The 24,301-nt window shown below is 38.4% G+C and overlaps 1 protein-coding gene across 1 annotated transcript in view; it reads left to right on the forward strand.

Moving 5' to 3' along the window:
* The first annotated feature begins 8,285 nt into the window (after positions 1-8,285).
* The window catches only part of LOC136857827 (splicing factor 1), a 201,762-nt gene continuing 185,746 nt past the window's right edge, over positions 8,286-24,301 (forward strand). The window contains exon 1 of the mRNA XM_067136790.2: positions 8,286-8,555. Coding sequence (XP_066992891.1) covers positions 8,429-8,555 — 127 coding nt within the window. The 5' untranslated portion in view covers positions 8,286-8,428. The remainder of the gene's footprint in view (positions 8,556-24,301) is intronic.

The following is a 24,301-nucleotide window of genomic DNA, read 5'->3' on the forward strand; positions in this document are numbered from 1 at the left end:
AACCGTAAAATTTCAGGCCGGAATGCTAAAGCAAAAACGATATGCATAAATGAAAGATCAAGATATTTCACAGCAGTCCATTTCACATCTTGTTTATATGTCTGATTTCAGTCTTTAAATAATAACCTTTTAAATAATTCTTCATTCATTTATCCAGAATTGCCTTAGCAACTTCGAAGTTAATATCTCAATAATGCTTTCTTTCTAGACGTAATTAATTTATCCATTTTCGTATATCTATTTCCATTGATATTTGAATTTAGCGCGACTTTTCAGGTCAAGTCACTAGGAGCGTCACCGTCGAAGTATCTCCCATTTTAACAAGGCTAAATCCGTAAGTGTCGCGTATTGTCTCTACTGTATTTGCATACATTTGCTGTTTTGAAGTATCCTTTCTTTGATTCCGTTTGTTAAGCCTTCTACTTTGTTCATAGAGTGCTACCATTTGCTTTCGGTGCTGTTTTATTATATATACTGCACCCTGGTGGGGGTGTGATAAGCGTCATGCAATTATGATGAATTATTGAGGAATATATATTTCATTTTCAGAATAAAGAATATCTTACTGTACATACAGTAAGAGCAGGCCAGGCCGAGATGGTATGGTGAAACATGCACAGACTATTGTCTCCACTGAGATTAACAAACACAATGAACGGCAGAATTAGAATTCTCAGAAATTGTGACGAAGGGGGAAAGAGAAAGGCACGAGTTGTTGACAAGTTGCGGAAAGTTTTCATAGCCCCGGGCAGAATAGGTAGTAGCAACAGCGCAAAGAGCTGGGTGCAGATTTCTGAGAAATGATGGCAGGGTATCTCCATGTACTAGCGGTAGTTGAACGCGGGGTTGGCACTGGAAGAAAAAAATATGAGCCTTCCCAGTCCCGTGGTTTATGTGGACCAATAGAAAATTTCATCGACCAGTCGCAGGTACGCCAACTTCGTATTGTAAGGAGCACTAGCGAGGCTAATTCCGCGGATTAAACTGATAGAAGGAAGTGAGATATCAATTTAGAATAAGGTGGAATTTAGGAGCCTTACTATATTGTAAAACTTATAAAAGGTTAATAATAATTGCGGGAGATTGCATGGTGTAATTCTGAGAATTAATGAATGCTATCCGATGATTGGCTGGAGGCAAAGGACGCCACAATAGAGCGCGAAATCCCAGGCCGGGATACGGCAGCTAAATTCGCAAATATATCACTTACCAGCGAACGATAATAGTTGAGAATTGGTATAGAGCCTTTGAGAACATAATTACATCATTGGATATCATATTTAAACCACGGACCGAACCGCAAATTGTCGTATGAGGGTATCGGAACTGCGCGTCCTAAGATGACCTCCTCTGAACTCGGAAGAGAGGGGATACAAGTATAAATATGAGGTCGTGGACAAGGACTGACAACTACTTTTGACAAAGCGTTCGAGCGGATACCACGCCTGGGGTGTGTGACAACTTCTGATATTTTGTTCGAGCCGTGATTACGCCAGGGGTGCGTGTGTGTACTTACTCGTGGAGTAGGGTTCGAAGTATTATATTGTTACATAGTACAGTGATTCATGACGTGATATAGCTCATATTACAGTCTTGAGCAGTATACTATAGAGCGTTCCAACCTTAAATTGCAGTACAGCGTAGAGGGAGCGCGCTGTTGCGAAATCGACTCGTGAGGATCACGCTCGAGTGTGACTCAAACAGGGAGTCACAGTTTCACATTTTTCGTTTGTAATTTTGTAATTTTAAGTTCATTCATTCATAAATTACTATTTGTAGGATAGTAAAATAAATACAACATACCTTAATCACTGGCGTTGCTCTCTGATATTGGACGTACACCTTCTATCCTTTCTGCAAGGCCTGATGTTCCCGCTTTGGATGATCCGGACGATGAAGAAAGTCGTATTAAAAACTCTTCATCGTCAACATCGTCCTGTAATTCGTCTGCTTTCCACAAATCTCTTTCATTTTTCTTTACTTCGTTCACGTAATTTGCCCAATTGTCTTATGTTTTTATGGCATAAAAATGTTAGTTCAGCATTTGGAACAAAACCATGTTCATTACCTGCGTGGACTAAGGCAAATCACGGTCCTCGGCTTTTCGGTGGCCTAAGTCCCGAACTCACCCCTTCAGTGGCGGCCTGCCGTGCACTTTTCACTGCCGTATCCTTCCATTCTTTTGTCACTGTCTGCCCAATATTTACCCACGATTCATCTGTGTAGATTATAGCTTTATTCTGTGCCCTCAAACGTTTTATCTCCCTGAGATATCTGTGCCACCAATTAATAATTTCATCGGTTTCAATGAAAGCTGCTTTTTTACCCCGTCTTAAATAACGGAAGCCTATATCATGCAAGAAGCGATACAACGTAGTTTTGGAAAATCGTGGCAAAGAATCTTCTCCATTTACCCCACTCAAAGTCACGTTCAATGTCGGTGGTATGTTACCAAATAAAAGAGTGAACCACCCGACGCACTCCACTTCGCACAATTTCACCATATTTAATTTTCCTAGCATTTTTCTTCCGTCCTTCTCATTTTTGCTTTTTTTGCGGGAGTTCGCAAAGGACCATGTGTGTGTTCCTTCCTTATAGCATAGATTGTTCTTTCGGAACAACCTGTAGCTTTAGTTGTTTCACTGACTGCGCTGCTCATATTCACGGTCTTTAAGAAAATAATCCAGGACACTCATTATAATATTGCGTTCTTTTCCCCTGAGTTTACCTACGGACCGTTTCTTTTTAATTTGACGATCCATTGTACATCCTTCTGCACTTTTTCTTCGAACTAAGAACTCCCCGCACGAGCACGAACTGACAACTACACATACTACACAAACACAACAAACACAATCCACTTGTCCTCAAGAACTATACATTTATCATTGATCTTGTCCGACCCCATGGCTTAAATAATTAGCGTACTGGCCTTTGGTCCAGAGGGCCCCGGGTTCGATTCCCGGCCGGGTCGGGGATTTTAACCTTCATTGGTTAATTCCGATGGCTCGGGGGCTGAGTGTGTGTGCCGTCTTCAGCATTAGAATTCATCACAGGTAAGGCCACATTCTTATACACGCGCAGGTCGCCTGTGCGGCGTCAACTCGAAAGACCTGCACTCGGCCTCTTCGGAGGCCACATGCCATTAAGTATTTTATATATATATCACTGATCTTTATTTAATCAATCTTATAATACTGATTAAATGAACACCACTGCACACGGCTGTCAGTATATTTAAAACCTCAGCCAGCCGAGTCACTCGTGAAACGTAAACAAACGAGACGTTCTCCCTGTCGTAAATTAAGAGATAACGAGATAAGGACTTGAGGTATGATTTAAAAATAACTTCCATATCCGAAGACCGTTTGTTTTGCTTTAACCACGCCATGATCCTTCTGTACTTTTTCTTCGAAATTATATCCCCACGCACGAGCACGAACTCACGAACCACACAAACGAAATACACTTTCCCTCAAGAATTGTACATATGTCATTGATATGTATTTATTCATTAGTATACATGCTACTGATAAAATGAGTACTGAACTGCATGCGACTGTCTGGAAATGTTAAAAGCCCATGTTTGGGAGATCATTACCGGTACTTCAGCCAGCCGAGTCACGCGCGAAACCAAAATTCAAGGAGATATTCTTCCTGTCACAAATTAAGAACTAAGTAAGATAAGAACTTTGGGATTGTTTTAAAAATAACTTCCATATCTGAAGACCATTTGCCTCGCTTTGACCCCCCATGCAAATTCAATAGGAAAGACGCTGGTCAGCGACTGACTTTTTCCTGCCTGCATATAAAATTCCCTGAACATGACTGAAAATAAACGCATATACTGCACTTTGTTATCATTTAAATTTAAAAATAAACTTATCTACATCGAGCTTAAATGTTTCTTTACCAGCAGTGAAAAAATTAGGAAAATTAAGAATATAAAATAGGAGTTATGACATGATAAGTTCTATGCAATGAAGATTTTGCATTTGGCGAAACTTTCCATTATATTACCATTTTCACACTAATTTTTTTTCATTGTTTTTGTTAACGGCATCAAATGCGCATTGAAATTCTGTACATAACACGATATTCACCCATTTTAACCGATAACATTCTGATTTACGGATATTTGGCAAACCCGCTGCATTAGAGTAGGACAGCGCTACCCGCAAAGCATGGGAGAAGGAAAGAGACGGAATTATCCCATTACTGCTGTACTGCAATTTAAGGTTGGAACGCTCTATAGTATGAAGTGTTTCAAATAGACAGGACTCAGTAAAGCATAACTTACGGAGTGTGAGATTATACCAACAGATTAGGAAGTGCGTTATGAGAGAACGGTCACGAGTGTTCGAGGTATTTCACCTAGTAATAGTCGATTATAAACTGATACCTGGTCAGCTACACAATTAAGAGACGGGAAAATCGAGTGCGCGCCGGGCCGTTTGAATGTGATATCGAGGTGTCACCAGTTCCTTAAGTGCCGGGGAAGGAATGAAGAATATGTGTATGAATTAGGCGGGTCAGATAAAGGCCAGAAGTGTAAAGTTTCAGTTCAATATTAGTGTGTGTAAATTTGTTAAAATGTTAAAAATTTAAATCTTGAAAATTAATATGTGTAAATCTGAAAAGTGCATTGGATTACTTCTTCAAGCTGGCAAGATAAACCAGTAGGATGCAGGGCTAAGACTGGACGGGGCCTGTGCTCTTCGTCCGGCTTAGCAGACTACAAAAGGAGATGAGTAAACTTTTCAAATATTTGTAGATTGCTATCGTTAGGGGGAGGAAATCATATTATTTTATCATGGTAACTTGATTGTGAAACGAGCCGTTTCCGGCTCGTATAAATTCAAAGATAGATAGACAAAGGGAAAAATTAATATGTACATGATTAGATCGAGCACTCATCATAATTTTGATTATTAAATAGAGTATAGTAAGGTTGAGTTGTTTGATATGATATGGAGCACGTTTCACGTAAAGATAATGTTAATATTCATTTAGAAGTGGTTCCAAAGTGTTTTTCCAGCATCGGAACTTTTATAGATATTAAGGCATGTTGTTAAGATAATCCAGAGGTAGGGTTGCCAAGTGATTTAAATTGTTGTGGGACAGAATGAAGTCCATTGATTTGTTTGTAAATATCGCGAAGTTCGCCAGTGGACAAAATAATAATCTGTACAAGTGTCGAAGTATTACATTAATATTGGGTAATGTGTATAGGCGTGTTTAATAATAATCTTTGAGAATAAAGGCACGGGCCTAGTTGGATAGAATGATTGCAAATTAAAGTAATTTCAACGTGGAGATCACATTTGCCGTGAATATTTAATTTGGGCATTGAATCCGATTTTAACACTAATTGTTGATTTAACGTTTTTGGACTCCCTAATAATCATAAATAAATTTGGTAGAAACGAGATAGGCATTTTGATAATATGGTCACGCTATGTTTGAGGCCCAGAGTGATTTGAGCCAAAAGTTGAGATTTGGAGTTTTGTGGGACAGAAATCCGGCCCGAAATAAAAGTGAATTGTACTGATATTGATGAAGAAATAGATGGATCTTAAGGCCTACATAGAGGTTGTATTTCCATACCGGTGTATTGAGTGGCAAAATATAGAGTCCACACACCGAGGGTTAATTAATGAAAATGTTTTGAAGAGTTCCGATGGATAAATGGACTTCAAAATGGAAAAGGAAGGAATAATTTAACACTTGCAGAGATTGGAGGTATTAGCCCAACTGCGAGGTGTTATGGGATTTGAGAATTGTCTTAGGAACATATGGTCTCCATGAATTAACGACAGTACGAAAATAAGGTTGCGGGTTCGAACACTATTATGTCCCGACCGATGTGAATTCGGATCTTGGTGATTTCTGTTTGGGAGAGAACGTATGTGACTAAATTATAAAGATGGGGAATAAAAATAAAGATTCTCGAAAGCATAAGAATATTAATAATAATAATATTCCAAGTAAATCATGTTTGGATTGATTAGTGCCAAAATAAATCGGAATTGTAAAAGGGGTTATGCGTTAAACATATTAAGAGTGGACTACCGTGTAACAAGCGAAATATTTTTTAAAAAAATTAATAATAATAATAATAATAATAATAATAATAATAATAATAATAGAAGAAGAAGAAGAATTTACTTTTTTATATTTTGGACATAATAATGATGTTGGGAGTTGAAATGAAAAATTTGAGATTTTTAACTAATAATAATAATAATAATAATAATAATAATAATAATAATAATAATAATAATAATAATAATAATAATAATAATAATGAGAATATTTGAAGAAGGAGAAGAAGAATAAAAAGAAAGCTACTTTTTTAATGAGAATAATAAGAGCGAGAAGTTGAAGTATTATAGCGAGGATGATTACGGGCGACGATAATCACGATTTACACTATTGATAATAATGTTAATAATAATAATAATAATAATAATAATAATAATAATAATAATAATAATAATAATAATAATAATAATAATAATAATAATAATAATAATAATAATAATATTTTTTAGTATTTTATTTTATTTTATTATTTCTTATGCTGATGATGAATGATACTAGGGAAGTCAGCTGGCGAATTAACGTAATAATGTCAAGTGGTTGTGAATAATTAGTTAAGTTAGTAGTTGTAAAATGAAGGCCACTCCCTACATCTGGACCATTAGGTTAGAGTCTCTTTGTCGTTTCCTTCAACTAACGATTAGCATATCTTGGTTAGGAACCCGGGGAGAGTTTGTAGTCTACCGGGTTGGTCTCATCTCAATCAAAGTGGAGGCGAAAACATAGTTCATGCGATCGCGCCCACTTAGCCAACAGGTAATTGGTCCACGACAAAAATTTGGTCATGGTGTTAACGAAGGTATATCTGATACCTTCAGATATCAACGGTTCCACCACCAAAATGGAAGGGTGGTCAAAAGTAATAAATATTATGTAATCATTTTTCAGGAATAATTTGCCAAATTACCGGCAAATCAAGGGACAACAGATTTTGATTGTGTGTAAAAATTATTTTGTTTACTTAGCATTTGCAAGAAAACAGTTCCAGGTTCTTGTTCTTGTAGAATAGTAAACCCTTGGTGACCGTTTAAATATCCGTCCCCATCCCTAGGATGGAGCCTTCATAATTTTCCTTTGATCTGAATATATATATAATTTGTATGTTTGATGATGCGCCCTAAAGTTAAAGATTAGAGTGTCCCGTTCAACCCTGTAGTACTGATTGGATGGCGCCCTTACATTTAGTTTGAGATCTTATATCTCAAAATATAATTGTTTATTGTTTGTTAGTTGCGATAGATTCGGACCGTAACACTCACTGTGATAAATGCTGGTTGGGACTCAGGCTTTGAGCTGGTACAATACTTTGATTTATTTTTGATATTTTATACGATGTGTGTAGCCTGTTTGATGCTTGTGCAAGATGAATTTCTCTCATTCCAGGTTTAGTTATTTTCAAGTTTTACGTGTTCCTGAGAGTATGGAGTGAAATTAGAACCATACGCGTTCTAATGTGAAGAAATAATATTGTGATCATGAACTTCTCCCTCATTGTTTTAGCTGTTGCGTTTAATATTGTGTGTGTGTGTGTGTGTGTGTGTGTGTGTGTGGGTGTGTGTGGGTGTGTAATGTTATGTGCTTTTTACCTGTTTTTTGTGCATAAATGATTTCAAAATATAAAATGTGCGCATTATGATGTTTTTCACTACTTCCTTCCTTTTTCTGTTTTTCATTCCCATACATGAAAGTCGTTGGGAGTGTTCAACGAACGAAAGAATGAAGTTATGTGAGATCGCCATTTAAGTATGTGTGGGCGTTTTATGTGAATTTTATTAGCATTTTCTGTTTTCAATGTGGTTTTTCCTATTTAATAGATGTAAATTTACATTATATGCGAACGCTGAAACAATGATACAGCCTAGCGTTATGAAAGGAATACTAACATACCAATACGTAAATTAAAATATACTTTTCATGTAAAAGACACGGGAGACGTTTGTGATGATACTTTTACACCGAAATGCAATCATTACCTCTATCACATTTGATATTTTAACAAAGTAACTTATTATTATCCAGTTTATTACGAGGTATATTTTGTAATATCGCTAACCTGGTATTTATTTCCTGATGTTGGTGAAAGTAAAGGTGCATGTATAGCTTCCATGACCAGTTTTCTCAGCGATGTTTATTATACAGAATTGACGGATCTATATCTCTTACATTATCTTTGCCAACTTGATTTGGAATCCATTTTGTTTTAGGTGCTGTTGGGTTTAAGGAATTATGTCGTTATGAATGTTCACTCATATTTTACTATTAATAATACTATCTGTTAATTGGTATCGCTGACCGACGATCGTAGGCTGGTTGGATTATCTCCAACATGAGTTCCAACGGTTCGACTGATTCGATGTATGTGTCTGCGAGTTCAAGGAACTTCACTTCTTTACTCAATCCCAGTTACTTGCAAACTGCAAATGGGAAAGAATCCAACAAACGAGAGTCTGAAGGTACAGGAATTTCTTTTCGTTTCTTCCTTTCTGATGTAGTTATGCCTGGTTTAAAACTGTGTTTTATCCTATGAATGTTCTCGCAGCCCCGTCGGTGTGGGACGTGTAGTGTACTAAGAAACTCCGAAATCTTACCACTTAAATATTTGTTAGCTGAAATGTATAAAATATGTAGATTTTAGGATGTTTGGGTTGTTCTTGGTGAACATATACGATATATTAATATTTTCGTCTCAAGTAAGTGAAACTGCATTAATAGGGCTATCAGTAGGTTGAGAATTTTAACCTCAAATGCAGTTGTGATTTCCAGTGAAACTGACCAGGCCACTGGGACATTTATGTTTTGTAACCGTTTGTCTCCGAGTTTTGCGAAGTAAGTGTGTTATTTGATAGAACTTTCTTTTCTGTGCTACATTTATAGAAACGATCACGTAGTATATGTATACAAGTGTTGTCTCCTACTCCTCCAGGGATAGTAGCCTTTTCTCTTCCAAGTCAAATGGTCTTGAAGTCAATGGTTCCAGCATCACTAAAGTAACACTTGAAGCCATTTTTTTCAAATGAACAGCCGTTTTCAGACGTTTACTAATTATAGCTGTATTGTTCAATTCATCCATAATTTAATAATATAAACCGACACATTTTAAACTTATTTTTGCTAGTTGCTTTACGTCGCACCGGCACAGATAGGTCTTATGGAGACGATGGAACAGGGAAGGCTAGGAATGGGAAGGAAGCGGCCGTGGCCTTAATTAAGGTGCCTGGTGTGAAAATGGGAAACCACGGAAAACCATTTTCAGGGCTGCTGACAGTGGGGTACTAACCCACTGTCTCCCAAATATTGGATCATACTTTCTGCACTTAAGTGACTGCAGCTATCAAAGTTAAATTGAAATAATAAATATGGTAGTTCAACCTATTCAATATTTATTATTTCAATTTAACTGTGATACTTTTCAATACGGAACAATGAAATTTTTATCTTTAAATGCAGCTATCAAGCTCAGTTTTTAAACTTATAACAGCTTACACATTGCATAAAAACACTGAATGGAGGAAAACTGAAATTTACGTATGATAATACAGCCATTTATAAAAATATTCAAAAGTTGAAAGCTAAAAAAAAAAGCAGCTGGAATTGATAAAATTTCTGGGGATGTATTAAAGACTAAAGGTTAGGATATAGTGCCATACCTGAAATGCTTGAGTACTCTGTATGGAGCAATACCAAATAAATGGAGAGTTGCGATAGTAGCCCTCTAGTGTACAAGGGCAAAGGTGGCAAGCATAAAGGGCAGGTTGCAGAAATGATAACTAGCTTTAAGCCTTGAACAATATCTAAATCAAAAACCATCGGGTATGATGCGCAAAGGTATCACCCAAATATCACTATAAAATTTGTCACAAATGGAACATAATAATTGCTTTTACACATATCAAGTGAAAAATCCCTGGCAAATTAAGAAATACCGTCGTTATTTGAGAATTATGAAAACATACTTAAGGCTTGTAGACAGGACTGGTTTATGTCGTACTACGCTGCTGGTGCCGTCTTTTGTTACTTTCTTCAAGTCCAGGGCTAGCACCGTGGAATGGGAGGGCTATGTCTGTGGATTCTCATTATCTTTGTCCATTCGCTGCTGGTGCCGTCTTTTGTTACTTTATTCAGGTCCAGGGCTAGCACCGTGGAATGGGAGTGCTATGTCTGTAGATTCTCATTATCTTTGGCCAGTACAAACAGCAAAATGGAGGTCAAAAGAAAAATAGCACGATCCCTGGACCAATAAATATTTTTATTTCTATCCCTGGACCAATAAATCACTAATCCACTGAATTTTTCTTATGTACATTGGCCATATCATTTTGTCGCCTATTAAATATTGCATATCGCGATACAATTCATGAAATGATGTCATTGACAAGTGAAGAATGAAACGAAAGCAAAGAACTTCAGTGAACACAGATATCACACACGAAATTGTTCAAAGTGTAAGGCAAAAGACATACGTGTGTCACTGTGAGCGCAACACCAAATGTACTTGCAAAGTAGTAAAGTACGTATTAATATTCTCCAAAAAACATATATTTCTTAATTTGCCAGGGATTTTTCACTTGATATGTGTAAAAGTAATTATTATGTTCCATTTGTGACAAATTTTATAGTGATATTTAGGTGATACCAATGCGCACTATACCCAAACCATCTTCCATTGCATAAACAATGTCCAGTTAATGTTTAACTAGACATTGTTTAAAGTTTCAATATTGGTTTGAAAATGGAGATGGAAGTATCTTTGGTAGAAGATCTTAAGTGGTATACCTTGTGGAGGAGCGATGTGTTCACTGCGACAGTTAAGAATCCACCCGCCATCCCCCAGAAGTAATTTTTCTTTTATAACCTAATAGAAGTTATCACGTGCCATAGTACATCGCCTAAATACGTACCAAGAAGTAAGTATAAATAACCACCTAATCGATACTTTATTAATGCCTCAGACAAAATTGAATAAAATTAAAACTTACAGGACATGTGTCGACCACTTAGTGGTCCTCTTCAGCTGTATAAATAAAGAACTGAAAAGAAAAACATTATGACAATAAGCACAAATAAAAGTTCTTTGGAGACTCCTTTGATAAAAATGGAGGTCATCAGAATAGGTCATCTTGCCTCTCGTTCTTGTTTGGAAAAGATGTTTATTCTGCGCTGTCTAGAGGGTCTGTTTTTGAGCGCGACCTGGTGAAGTAACGATGTGATACAGTTTGACAGTTCATGGAAAGCTCTGGAGAGAAGGGAAGTAGAGTTTTATCGTCATCTAAAATAACGTGAGGGAGGAGGGAGATTGGGCTGTGCTTCTGCGATGTCGTGTTTGATTATATCTCTTGTTCGTCTAGTCTGTTTCATGTCTACCCATTCTAAGTATTTGCTAATATTCTCATATAAGATGTTTTTATGCTCGTTTTCGTTGAGATTCTCTTCACCGTTTTCCAATTTATCAAGAACGATGTGGATGTTTTCCAGGTTGTTCATAAGATTACCTTTATTAATCATACAGATAATTTGAAGGTCCTGTTTTATATTGGTGAATTTGTGGTTGGACTCTTTCATATGGGATCCCATGGCAAAGAATCTTTTGTATCTTTCAGCATTGACGTGTTCTTTATATCTAATTGAGAAGTTCCTTCCAGATTGTCCCACGTAAGTTTTTTTACATTGAGCACAAGTCAGCTTATAAATACCCGATTCCTGGAATTCGTCATCTTTAAGTTTATTAGCTTTATTATGACTAAAGAATCTATGTTTCGTGTTGTTGTTTGTAGAGAAGGCTACCTTGGTATTGTGTTTCTTGAATAAGTTGGTGATTTCGTAAATCTTCGGGTTATTAAAGGTGAATTTTACATATCCTTTTTCTTTTTCTGAATGCTGTTTAAGTTTAATTTGTTGTTGGTATTTGCATTTAGTGATGATTTTTATTGCTGAATTTCAAACTGAAACCATTATGTAGAGCCTGTTGACAAATGAAAGAAAGTTCCTTTTTTCTGTCTGTTTCTGTTAGTGGAATTTCAAATGCTCTGCTGAAGAAGAAGAGAAAGGCATACTCAATTTTCTGGATATCCAAACAATTCGTAAAGACAACCATTTCCAATTTAAAATATACAGGAAACCCACTTTTACCCCAACTACAATCAAAAGTGATTCTTTACATCCCATCTCGCAAAAGAAATCAGCTTATTATAGTGTCGTCAACAGAGCCTTTGAAATTCCGCTAACAGAAACAGACAGAAAAAAGGAACTTTCTTTCATTCGTCAACAGGCTCTACATAATGGTTTCAGTTTGAAATTCATCAATAAAATCATCACTAAATGCAAATACCAACAACAAATTAAACTTAAACAGCATTCAGAAAAAGAAAAAGGACATGTAAAATTCACCTTTAATAACCCGAAGATTTACGAAATCACCAACTTATTCAAGAAACACAATACCAAGGTAGCCTTCTCTACAAACAACAACACGAAACATAGATTCTTTAGTCAAAATAAAGCTAATAAACTTAAAGATGACGAATTCCAGGAATCGGGTATTTATAAGCTGACTTGTGCTCAATGTAAAAAAACTTACGTGGGACAATCTGGAAGGAACTTCTCAATTAGATATAAAGAACACGTCAATGCTGAAAGATACAAAAGATTCTTTGCCATGGGATCCCATATGAAAGAGTCCAACCACAAATTCACCAATGTAAAACAGGACCTTCAAATTATCTGTATGATTAATAAAGGTAATCTTATGAACAACCTGGAAAACATCCACATCGTTCTTGATAAATTGGAAAACGGTGAAGAGAATCTCAACGAAAACGAGCATAAAAACATCTTATATGAGAATATTAGCAAATACTTAGAATGGGTAGACATGAAACAGACTAGACGAACAAGAGATATAATCAAATACGACATCGCAGAAGCAAAGCCCAATCTCCCTCCTCCCTCACATGTTATTTTAGATGATGATAAAACTCTTACTTCCCTTCACTCCAGAGCTTTCCATGAACTGTCAAACTGTTTCACATCGTTACTTCTCCAGGTCGCGCTCAAAGACAGACCCTCTAGACAGCGCAGAATAAACATCTTTTCCAAACAAGAACGAGAGGCAAGATGACCTATTCTGATGACCTCCATTTTTATCAAAGGAGTCTCCAAAGAACTTTTATTTGTGCTTATTGTCATAATGTTTTTCTTTTCAGTTCTTTATTTATACAGCTGAAGAGGACCACTAAGTGGTCGAAACATGTCCTGTAAGTTTTAATTTTATTCAATTTTGCCTGAGGCATTAACAAAGTATCGATTAGGTGGTTATTTATACTTACTTCTTGATTAAACATCGATACGGTCATGAAATGGACAACTTGTAATAAATACGTACCAGCATTTCCATTGGGTGAGACACTATGGGATATGACGTCACTCCTAGCAATGAAGTAAGTGAATTCCGTTATCAACCTGTGTACAAGAAATACACAACCTGACCAATGGCTTTGTCACTAACCTACCCTAACCAATCCAGACCAATGGAGGTGTCACGCGGGATACTAGAGGCCTAGGGCCGCTTCGCGGCTTCTAACCTGGGGGCTTACGCTCCCAGACCCCCTTTGCTTGGTCCAGACCAATGGTCTAACCAATACAGACCAATGGCTTTTGTCACTGACCAATGGTCTAACCAATCCAGACCAATGGCTTGGTCACTAACCTACTGTAACGAGATTCGTTGATAAAAGTAGCGCCGCTGCACTAGGACTAGTTCTTTATATGAACAGTTGGCACCTCTGTCCACCGCATGATCAAGTCCTTCGCGAGAAGCGAGCGAGAGAGACACAAATGTCACTGCAATTGCGCCTGGATGCGCGGCACTGGAAATTGAAAGCTGTTCTGAACTTTTGCCGTATCTTTCACGCAACTCTTCGCTTGTCGCAACCAATGAAATTCGTCGGTGCGCATGCCAAACGCCAGTCAGCTGTTTGTCTTCCTGCACATTACTCAAATATGGGTAAGCATGAGCATGACTTGCCCACAGATAAGAGTAACACTTTCTGTGGAAATTTCATAATATTATCGACACTACAGCGACACACCACTGTATGGGGAAGTGTAGCTTTTATTGTAGCGTTGTTACAGTGAGTGTAATGTACTCGTAAATACGGTAGCTTCAACGAAGGGAAGCTGAAGCAATAGTAATGTGTAACAGTGTGTGTTGTACGAGCCATATAGATGTAGCTTGCAATCTGGAGATCGTAGGTTCGAAATGCATTATCGGCAGCTCTGAAGATTGTTTTCCGTAGTTTCCCTATTTTTACACCAGGCAAATTCCAGGGGTTGTTATTATGGGCACGGCTCTTCTTCCCCAGTTCTCTTTAAACAATAATCACCACCACTTGCCTTTTCCTATCTGATAGCTGCCGAAAACTTATACGATTGCATAACTAAAAAATCCATACAACTTACTTTTTAGTTTTCACTATTATGTTTGTTTACTTGGCAGTAAATATAAGGGAATCCCTCCCGGTTGATGTATTTGACAGCCCTCTGACTGTCAGTACATGTAACTCTGATACGTATATAGTCGAAGTGACCTGTAATTCCATGCAAATTACCCCATGTATATAATAAAATATATTGGTTGCCAAGAATTGTATTCAAAATTACAATTACCGGACTGTCCCTTTGTCAGTCACAAGATAAAAGTCTCTCGAATAGCGAAACCTTATTTTAAGATCTATCTCGCCGTACATCTCGAACGAATTGCTGCGATTTAGCAGCGGGCGACCCAGAGAGTGGCTGTCGAACTAACCTTTCTTCCCGGAATTGTCTGAACATGATAATACATATTACATGTTTCATGACCTTTGATTGTGATTCACTCCTCTCATTTGAGGTTAAACAGTGCTCTCGGAAGTGTTTAAACATGATGGGTTGAACATCGGTTTTAGACATTGTCTAAGTGATAAATAACGTCTTTGCAATGCAGCAGCCATACTTGGACATTGTTTAACCGTAGACATTGTCTGAATACCGTTTCTGCAATCAGCCCATAGTGGATAATTACAGGCCAGTCAGTTTGACGTGTTGTTCATAAGTTCTGGGAAAGCATTATTTTTTTATTATTTTAGACACTTTTGCAAAATTACTAATGGATTTGGTAAGGCAGTTCAGGTTTAGGAAAGTTATTCCAGTGAAGCTCAACTTGTGGCATTCCAGCAAGACATAGCAGGTATATTAGATTCAAGCTCCGATTCCAAGGCTATTGATGGGGGTAGATCGTGTGAAATTACTGACGAAAATGAGGTCTATTGGACTAGACAAAAGCGTGGTTGAATATGTGGCTAAATTTCTAGAAATTAGTATTTGGAGAATTATAGTAGGTGAAGTGCTATGATTCTGTAATCATTATTGCGGTGGGGGGGGGAGTTCAGCAGACCTGTTTTATTGTACCTTAGTGTTTTCTTATAAATGAGTAAAAAACTGGAATCGCAGATAAGACTATTTGCGGATGATGCACTGTACGTACGTATGTGTGTATGTCCAACCCTTGTTCTGTTTCTCTACGGGGTTGGGTTTGAAGTAAGATGAATCTTTGTAGCGAGTTTTTATGACCGGATGCACTTCCTGACGTCGACCTCATTAAAAGAGTTAATGAGATGAAATCATTGATGTGATATATGATAGTAGGACGGGAGAGGGTGAAACCCAGTGCCGACACATAGCCCACTCTTGTCGAATAGCATGAAGGGGTCTGCTCAAGCCTTAACGTCGCCATCTAACGGACGATTCACCACCAACAACCATATGCTATCACTCCATATGAGCACTGCGGGGAGGTTTGGAATTTAACCCAGGCTTTTCGTACGCATTGTAGTGATTAGAAATGAAATACCTATCTTGCCGAACAACATTCTGATGGTGAAATTTTTTTGACCAACAGGACTTGAACTGGCTAACCACAGTGAAAGCAATGCCAGGATTCAGCTGAGGGCCCTCTGGCACTCTTTAGGGACACCATGACCTTGACGTCGGTGTGGGGGCTTTTGTGCTTGTTGATTCCGAGGGCTGTGCCAACTCGGGATTTCCCATGCTGGATTGGCCTCGGTGTAGAGCCAGACTAACGAGGTGTCCGAGTTGCCTGTGAGGTGTCTGCGCTCTTTATTCATCACTATTTCTATCCTTCTATCCTCACCTTCTTAAATTTCATTCCTCTTCTTGTCTGGCCACCCTCTCTGCCTCGGGTAGAATAGGTTAGTACGGAGGTTTTATCCTCCTCCAATGACAAGTTTCGGGTCGTGGCAAGGTGATGCATGGCTACTGGGAGAGTAGTTCATAGCGACCCCCTCCAGATACCGGGCGCCCATCTGGAGTATATAGCCTTGCCTACTATATTACTCCTTGGGTCTGCTGAAGGTGACTTCATATTTCCGTAGTACTCGTGGGACCAAAAAGCAGAACCTCTCTTTTCTCTTTCCTCTTTTTCAAAGGGTGGCACCCTTCAAAAAACTGCGTCTAAGATTGGCAAGAATAGCAAGCGGTATACTCCAGTTCCAGTGGATTATGTAACTATCAGTGTGGGTTTTGCTCTCATTGGTCTGCCACTGTTCATCTGGTCAGACTGGAGAGTGCTATTCAGGAGGCCTTTTTCCGGAAGGAACACCTAGTTGCCGTGTTTTTTTTTTACCTGGAGAAAGCTTACGATACTACCTGACGATATGGAATTCTCTCCAATCTACACCAATGGGGATTTTGTGGAAATTTGCCAACGTTTATTGAGAACTTACGTCCCTCCAGCTCTTTAGAGTCCGATTAGGGAATGCATTTTCTCAACATTACGTTCAGGAAAATGGAGTACCTCAGGGATCTGTACTGAGTGTCACACTGTTCGCAATCCCCATCAACGGCATAGTTGCCACTGCTGGGCTCGCAGTAGTTTCATCGCTGTATGTAGATGACTTAGCTCTGCATTACAGCTCCAGAAGGATGGCGTTTGCTGAGAGACAGCTACAGCAAGCTATTAACCGAGTCGACAGATGGGTCCTGCAACGTTGTTTTCGATTTTCAGCGGTGAAAACCTCAGTTGTACACTTCTGTCGACGTCGGCTTGTACATCCTGAACCAGAGCTCCGCTTGCGAAACAGTGTCTTACCAGTGGTAGATGCCTGCAGATTCCTGGGTCTCCATTTTGATGAGACTAATGTGGCAGCCCCACATCCGTCAGTTGAAGGTTGCCTGCATGAAGAGACTTAACATGCTTAAGTTTCTCAGCTGCACTTCGTGGGGGGCTGACCGTACGGTGCTGCTACGATTTTACATGGCAACGGTCCTCTTCTGAATTGACTATGGAAGTTCGGCTTATGGCTCAGCATCAAAATCTACGCTGAGCCTTTTAGACAGTATTCACCATAGTGGAGTTAGGCTGGCTACGGGAGCTTTCTGTACTAGCCCCATTCCCAGCCTACTCGCTGAAGTGGGAGTTCCACCTTTACGGATAAGGAGGCAGCAGTTACTGCTCATGTACGCTGCCAAAATTCGTGGAATGCCACTACATCCTGGCTATCAATGCATCTTCAGTACCCAATACCACTATAGGTACCAAAACTGGCCGAAAGCCACATGGCCGGTTGGGTTTCGAATTGACAGCTTGTGATATAGATGTTGATTCCCATAGGGGATCTGAAATATTTATTCTGAATGAGTAAATTGATAATACCAATATATTGATAGCTTGTGTTGTGATCTGAATATCTATATCGGTGGTTGTCTTGAACAAACTTTCATCGAGGTACCTCCGTAGTTAGTTCCGCGACCAGATATACGTCTAGATCTACTTCGTGGACCCAAAGTGAACACGGATTCCTCCATTTATCGGAGATATTTCTAAGACTTTGTTCACCAATATCTGGCCGCGAAGCATATCTTCACGGATGGTTCTAAAATCGGAGATAATGTTGGTTGCTCTTTCGTCACCGATGATATGAGCACGAAGATCTCGCTTCCTAGTGTATGTAGCGTGTATACTGCGGAGCTTTATGCCATCTTGGAGGCTCTGCAGTTTACACTGTGTGTTGAAAGAAGCCACTTTCGTATGTGTACTGACTCGTTAAGCTCTCTGCAGTCTATTGCATCCTGTTTCTCGCAACACCCACTGGTGCAGCAGATTCATGACCTTCTAGCCAGGTTAAGTGATGCTGGCACCAGAATCACTTCGCGTGGCTTCCAAGCCACATTGGGATTGCGGGAAACGAACTTGTGGATGAAGCTGCAAAGGAAGCGGTACTTTTACCTCCATGACCTGTCAATGTACCTGCTAAAGATATTTGTTCTCAGCTACGTCAAACCATCTTGGCGTCCTGGGAATCGGAGTGGCTAGCTATCCCAACTCCCAACAAGTTGAGGTCAATTAAGAAGACAACTACCGTGTGGCGGTCCTCTTTCCGGCCTTCACGGAGAGAGGCCATAGTATTATGTAGGCTGAGGATAGGTCATTTATGATCTACCCACTCTTATCTCGTAAAGAGGGAAGACCCCCCAATGTGTTCTTGTGGTGCCGACTTCACCATGGCCCACATCCTCACAGAGTGCACCGATCTCTCTGGCCTAAGATGGAGCCTTGGCCTGCAGGAAACGCTCAAATGCATACTAGCCGATGACGGGACTACTACTGATCTCGTCATCCGCTTTGTGTGTGACAGTGGCTTCATCAAGGGTATATAAATTACAAGTGTACTCTTACTCAGGGAACGCATGTTCCCTTTTGATTTGTTAGTGATTTTTTGGCCTAATTAAATTATTTTTTGTTTTATTTTGTACTGGGTTTCCAAATTCCTTTGTTGAATAAATAATTTTGTTTTTATTTTAAATTTATTTTCCACTAATATGTTCAGAAAGGATGATTACCTCGTTGTACTTAAAACAAAAATTCACCACCACCTGAGGACCCTCTGGTCACCAAACCATGCTCGCAGGTTAAAAGCCCTTTGTAGTGGTGATTATTGTTTTAAGAGGAAGTACAACTGGGCAACCATTCTCTATTAAGACTAATCGAAAGGAAAATGGAAGAGATCCAACACTTCGAAAAATCAAAGTATCAGCTAGAGAGGGAGAGGGTGCCATGCAGGACATGAAAATGAGACTTCCTAGGCCTCACAAGCGTAATACCATGGTGATTGGAAAAGAAGGGGTTGACCAAGGGAGGATGGGATAGGAAAGATGAAACCAAACGAGTTGGCTGTGTCGTTTGGGTCGCATAGCTGTGAGCTTGTATTTGGGACATGGTAACTTCGAATCCTACTGATTGCATTCCTGTAAATGGTTTCACATTTTCATGCCAGGCAAATGCCGGGGCTGTACTGCCCCCATTATTGCCGAGCTAAGCCCAGCCAGTGAGCGAGAGATCCCGGGGTGGACCGTTCGTTCCTGGCTTTCCGTTTTTTTTAGAGGCATTTAAGGGAAGAAGGGGTGACGGCATAGCGAAAAAAATAATTTAAAAACAATACAATTACATTTATTAACATAAGCATCCAAAACACAAAAATATCCTTGCTAGGATTTAATTACAATGAGCTTTCATATTGTCTGGTCTTCCTGTAGCAATTAACAACCAAAATGTAATCCTCGTCCTCCAGTCTTACTGTTCTGGAATGAAAATTAACAAAAGATAGGCCTTCACTGCCTTCAAATATTTAAATGAAAGTATCCAGAGACTTCAATAAGGATTTACACAAAATTAGGCAGCTATCTCGCTTATTATTCCATAATAAAATTAACGTAAAGGTTCCATTAATTTATAGCAATCTCAACATGTGGTCAATGTTGAATTCTGGTGAATTTCAATAACTAAAGTAGGCTGTATAACGTTCATTAATAACACTAGTAGACATTCTGATTGAAAATCAAAATTAATTCCAAAAATTATAATTAATTAATTATTATTAATCTCTAATCTCATCTATGTAGCATTTACTTTTATCACCACATGATCTTGTTTACCAATTAGTGTATCTCACTAAATCATTCTCATGGTAATTATAATACACATTTTCCTAATTAAGTAGCCTTCCAATTAAATTATAGGTAATATCACATGTTTTAGATGGTTAGTCCAAGTTCTCGTTACAGGTTGTTCATGGCTAAAAAAAAGCTCTACATTAATCCTGCGGTGGGGAGAAAGTACGAGGACGAGAGTTCCATTTGTGATTGAAAATAAGGCTCATCTTGAATGAATGGACAAGCAGTAACCGCCATGTATTACATGGACAAAAAGCGAGGGTTTCAAGTTGTCAAAAACAGGATATGTAGATATGGTTTGAAAAACTAGTTTGGATATGTGGTTACGAATAAAATGTGATGGTTCAAAGCTATAGCAAAAGCAAGAACGTTAAAAATTACTGACTGTAAGGCTAGTCATAGATTGGCTCATGGATGTTTCTAAATGAAATAACTTCAGTTCCCGTAGGAAAACTAGCACCGCACAGTGTCTACTGGCCAATTATGAAAAAAATATTGAGAATTTGCACAGAGGTGTTATTGGTTTGTGCGAGTGAAATAGTGTTTTTACGAGAACCCTTTCACTGTGTTTTCTGTTATTACGAATGATTTAGCGCACATTATACTTTCTATCTATATTTATACACTGCCTGGTGCCTGAAGTATATTTTCTTGATAAAGGTTTAAGCTATGCTGTTTGAGTAATAAAAATTGAAAAGTTTGCCATAAAAACCTCAGGAGTGATACTGTTTTTTCCTTGCACTGACACAGACAGAACATTTCACATAGTATCAGAATTACAAAATGACTAAGAAGTAAACCGCTATCTGGAAATCATGCGCGAAAACGTTAAGTTTTGAACTAAGTGATTGTCATTTCATACAGGTTTTTATGGCTTTTTAAAGAAATAATTTCCGACCTTTGCAGAAAGTTTGATATGACTGCAATCTCCCACAGCAAATAATTTTTTTGCTGTTGTGAATTTATGCTATAATGGACTTCCAATGTAGTAATATTTAACAAATATATATCTATATATATAATTTGAATGTGTAGCACAATATTGCAATATTAACACGTATGTGTTATACATCAAAAGAAATGTCTCAATCTCGGTATTAACAGAAAAATATAATAAAATGCTTAGGTCATTAGTTAATTGTATTTGCCGGTAGATGGCTCTATGAAAGTTGTCTATACAGATCTTTCTGTTAGTCCAATAGATGGCTCTGTGAAATCATGTCAGAAAACTTTTTTTTAGAAGCTCCAGGAGGCTGCTGGAAAACATTTGTTTATTCAAGTTTAAGCAGAGATGAGATCGCAATCGCTGCTGCATGGATACCACCAGATCGTGAGACAGCTCACAAAACGTTTTGTATGCCTATTCTGGTAAGAGAAAGTTCAGTTTTGTATATTAAATGAAACAGCTCAGAAGCAGACATTTTGCAAAAAATCAGCTGTTATTATTGTTGTTATTATTATTGTTATTATTATTATTATTATTATTATTATTATTATTATTATTATTATTATTATTATTATTATTATTATTATTATTATTGATGAAGCTTTGATGATTCCTGCATTAGCAGAATATTGCACCGATTGCCTACTAAAGGACAGTATGCAGTGTGAAAAAAGAAGTGGGTGATAAGATTGTTATATTTGTGGGAGATTTTTGCCAAGTTCTTTCTGTGGTATCCAAAGGTGGAAGAGCTCAGGTAATTGATGCATGTATCTATAATGCTCTAATACTCACTCATTCCGTAGGCTTCTGAGGGACGTGAAGTTCCCGTGCCGATCTCACAATCCTCTTCCATCGTTTTCGATCTTGAGCCCGCTCTTCCTATTTATCAATTTGGAGGGTCCGGCATACCTTGTTGATCTCCTTCTAGGTGCTTCGGGGTCTTCCTGAAGGTCTTTTCCCATTAAGAGATCCCTTGTATAGATCTACTGGTGCTCTGTTATCGTGCATCCTCAGTACGTGTCCAGCCCAGCGTAGTCTGTTGGATTCTATCATGCCCATTATAGTGTGTTCTTGAGAGAGAGGGTCAATCTCATAATTAGATCTTTTCTGCCAGCTTTGGGAGATGGGATCGAACGATGGGCCAAATATTTTTCTGTAAACTTTCTTCTCAAAGACTTCCAAATGCTGATGCTCTTTCTTGCTTGTACTCCATATCTCGGAACCATACAGAAGTGCTGATCGAATGACTGTATTGTAGATAATCATTTTTGCATTCCTTGTTAAAAATTTGGAGCCTAATTTAGGGCTCATAGAATAAAATGCCTTACTTGCATTCTTGGTGTTCCTGTTGCCTTTGGTTTTGATCATCGATTAATCCATCAAGGAATTTAAACTCCTCTACTCTTTTAAATATATATATATCCCAATCTTCAAAGGCAATCTGTCAACCTCCTCATGATTCGGTCTCTGTACAACCATGTAATGTGTCTTTTTATCATTCACCCATAAACCAATTTTGCTGCCAGTTCCTGTAGTTCCACAAATAACTGCCTAATTTCTAATTCATTGTGGCCAATAAGAACAATGTCATCCACATATGCAAGGACTTCATATTGTCTCACTAATATGATGCTAGTAGATACAAGAGCTAGTTTCCTGATAATCTTCTCCAGTGCAATGTTGAATAGAAGAGGAGATAGTGCATTTCCTTGTCTCATTCCTGTTTTATTCTCGAAGGAACTTAATTTTCTACCCTTGAGCAAAACACAACATTACCATCCATATACAGTTTGCACATGTTAATTAATTTTATGGGAAAGCCAAATTCCATCATGATGTCCATAGCCCTTCTCTATGGATTGAATCATAATGCTATGAAGAAATCTATAAAGAGATAATGAACCGACTCCTTGTGTTCCCACACCTTATTATTAACCTTGGAGAGGGTGCGTCATGGTCTTTTCGACCGGGTTCAGAGATAAATGTTTATAGTTATTAACGTAGCGGGCCGCTAGCTTCCATTCCCTCTGTACCTTACATTGGGCCCGTCTACTATCAGTGTGCATAAACAAGTCACTCATCATGCTCCTCAGTTTCAGCCAAAGTGCATTTGCTTGACGGACCCGGTCTAAAACTCCTGGCACCCTCCATGACGTGTGCGTGTTTATGAGTTAAGTTTTACTTTATTTTTTCAGTTAATATACCAAAAATGTGTCAGTTTTGTTTTATTTTCGTGTAAAATAGTGCCTTTATATATAGTGAAGTCCAACGCATCATGGACAGAAACAGGGAAAGAGAAATCGAAAGACTTCTAAAGAGCGTTACTCAGTTTCACTCGCAAGCAACCGTTGGCCAATGACTTTGTTTTTTACTATCTTGAACATTACTCGAATTAATTCGTATATTATTTACAGGCATGCGGAGGGTAACTTTATCATTTAAAGGAGTAGTTATTTGAAAGAACTAAACCAACAGCTATGCGTGAGATATTTGCAAGAACGGTATTCAAACTCTCCCACCAGGGCAAAAAAGGAACATTCGCTAAATATTAGGATTGTCTGAAGAAGAGCAGCCCTCTGCAATACGCCTACTGCAATAGAAAAAAAACCAAGATTAGATGCTGTGTATGCCAGTGACATATTGTGCCCTACAATGTTTTTGATTCCTGTCAGGCGAATGCCGAGCTTGAACCAAGAACATCATAGTGACAAAACTCCCACTAACGTGGGCTAGTGCACATAGCTTACCAAGAGATACGTATCCAAACTCAGTAACACGGTAGAGTATGATTCAGGGGATCAGGGTACAAAGAAGGGCGAAATAATATAAATTAAGCAGATACGTATAAGTGCAGGGTAGTAGCAAAACCTACCAAAAAAAATTAACAGAAAACGTCGCTGCATTCAGAAAGTTTTCACAATATGGTATTTATTCCAAGAATAGAAATCAAATTATTTACAAATAATATTTGCTTTCCAAACATAATGGGGTATTTAAAATGTTGCCGCAGACTTCCAGTTCACTATCATCACGAAACAGCCAAGCTGTAACAAGCATGGAATCATGGAATAAGTCAAAAGATAAAGAATTATATCTGCAAAACGTCTAATAGCCATCTCCTATTCACAAAAATGCTATGTCTCAGCACCTCGAACCCACGATCTGTCACATGTGAACCTACTATGTACAAGGCCAGGACCCAAGGCCAATCACACGTCCTGCTAACATAAGACACCTAATCGCATCCAGGAA

Source organism: Anabrus simplex, chromosome 1 (genome assembly GCF_040414725.1).
Source record: "Anabrus simplex isolate iqAnaSimp1 chromosome 1, ASM4041472v1, whole genome shotgun sequence".
NCBI lineage: Eukaryota > Metazoa > Arthropoda > Insecta > Orthoptera > Tettigoniidae > Anabrus > Anabrus simplex.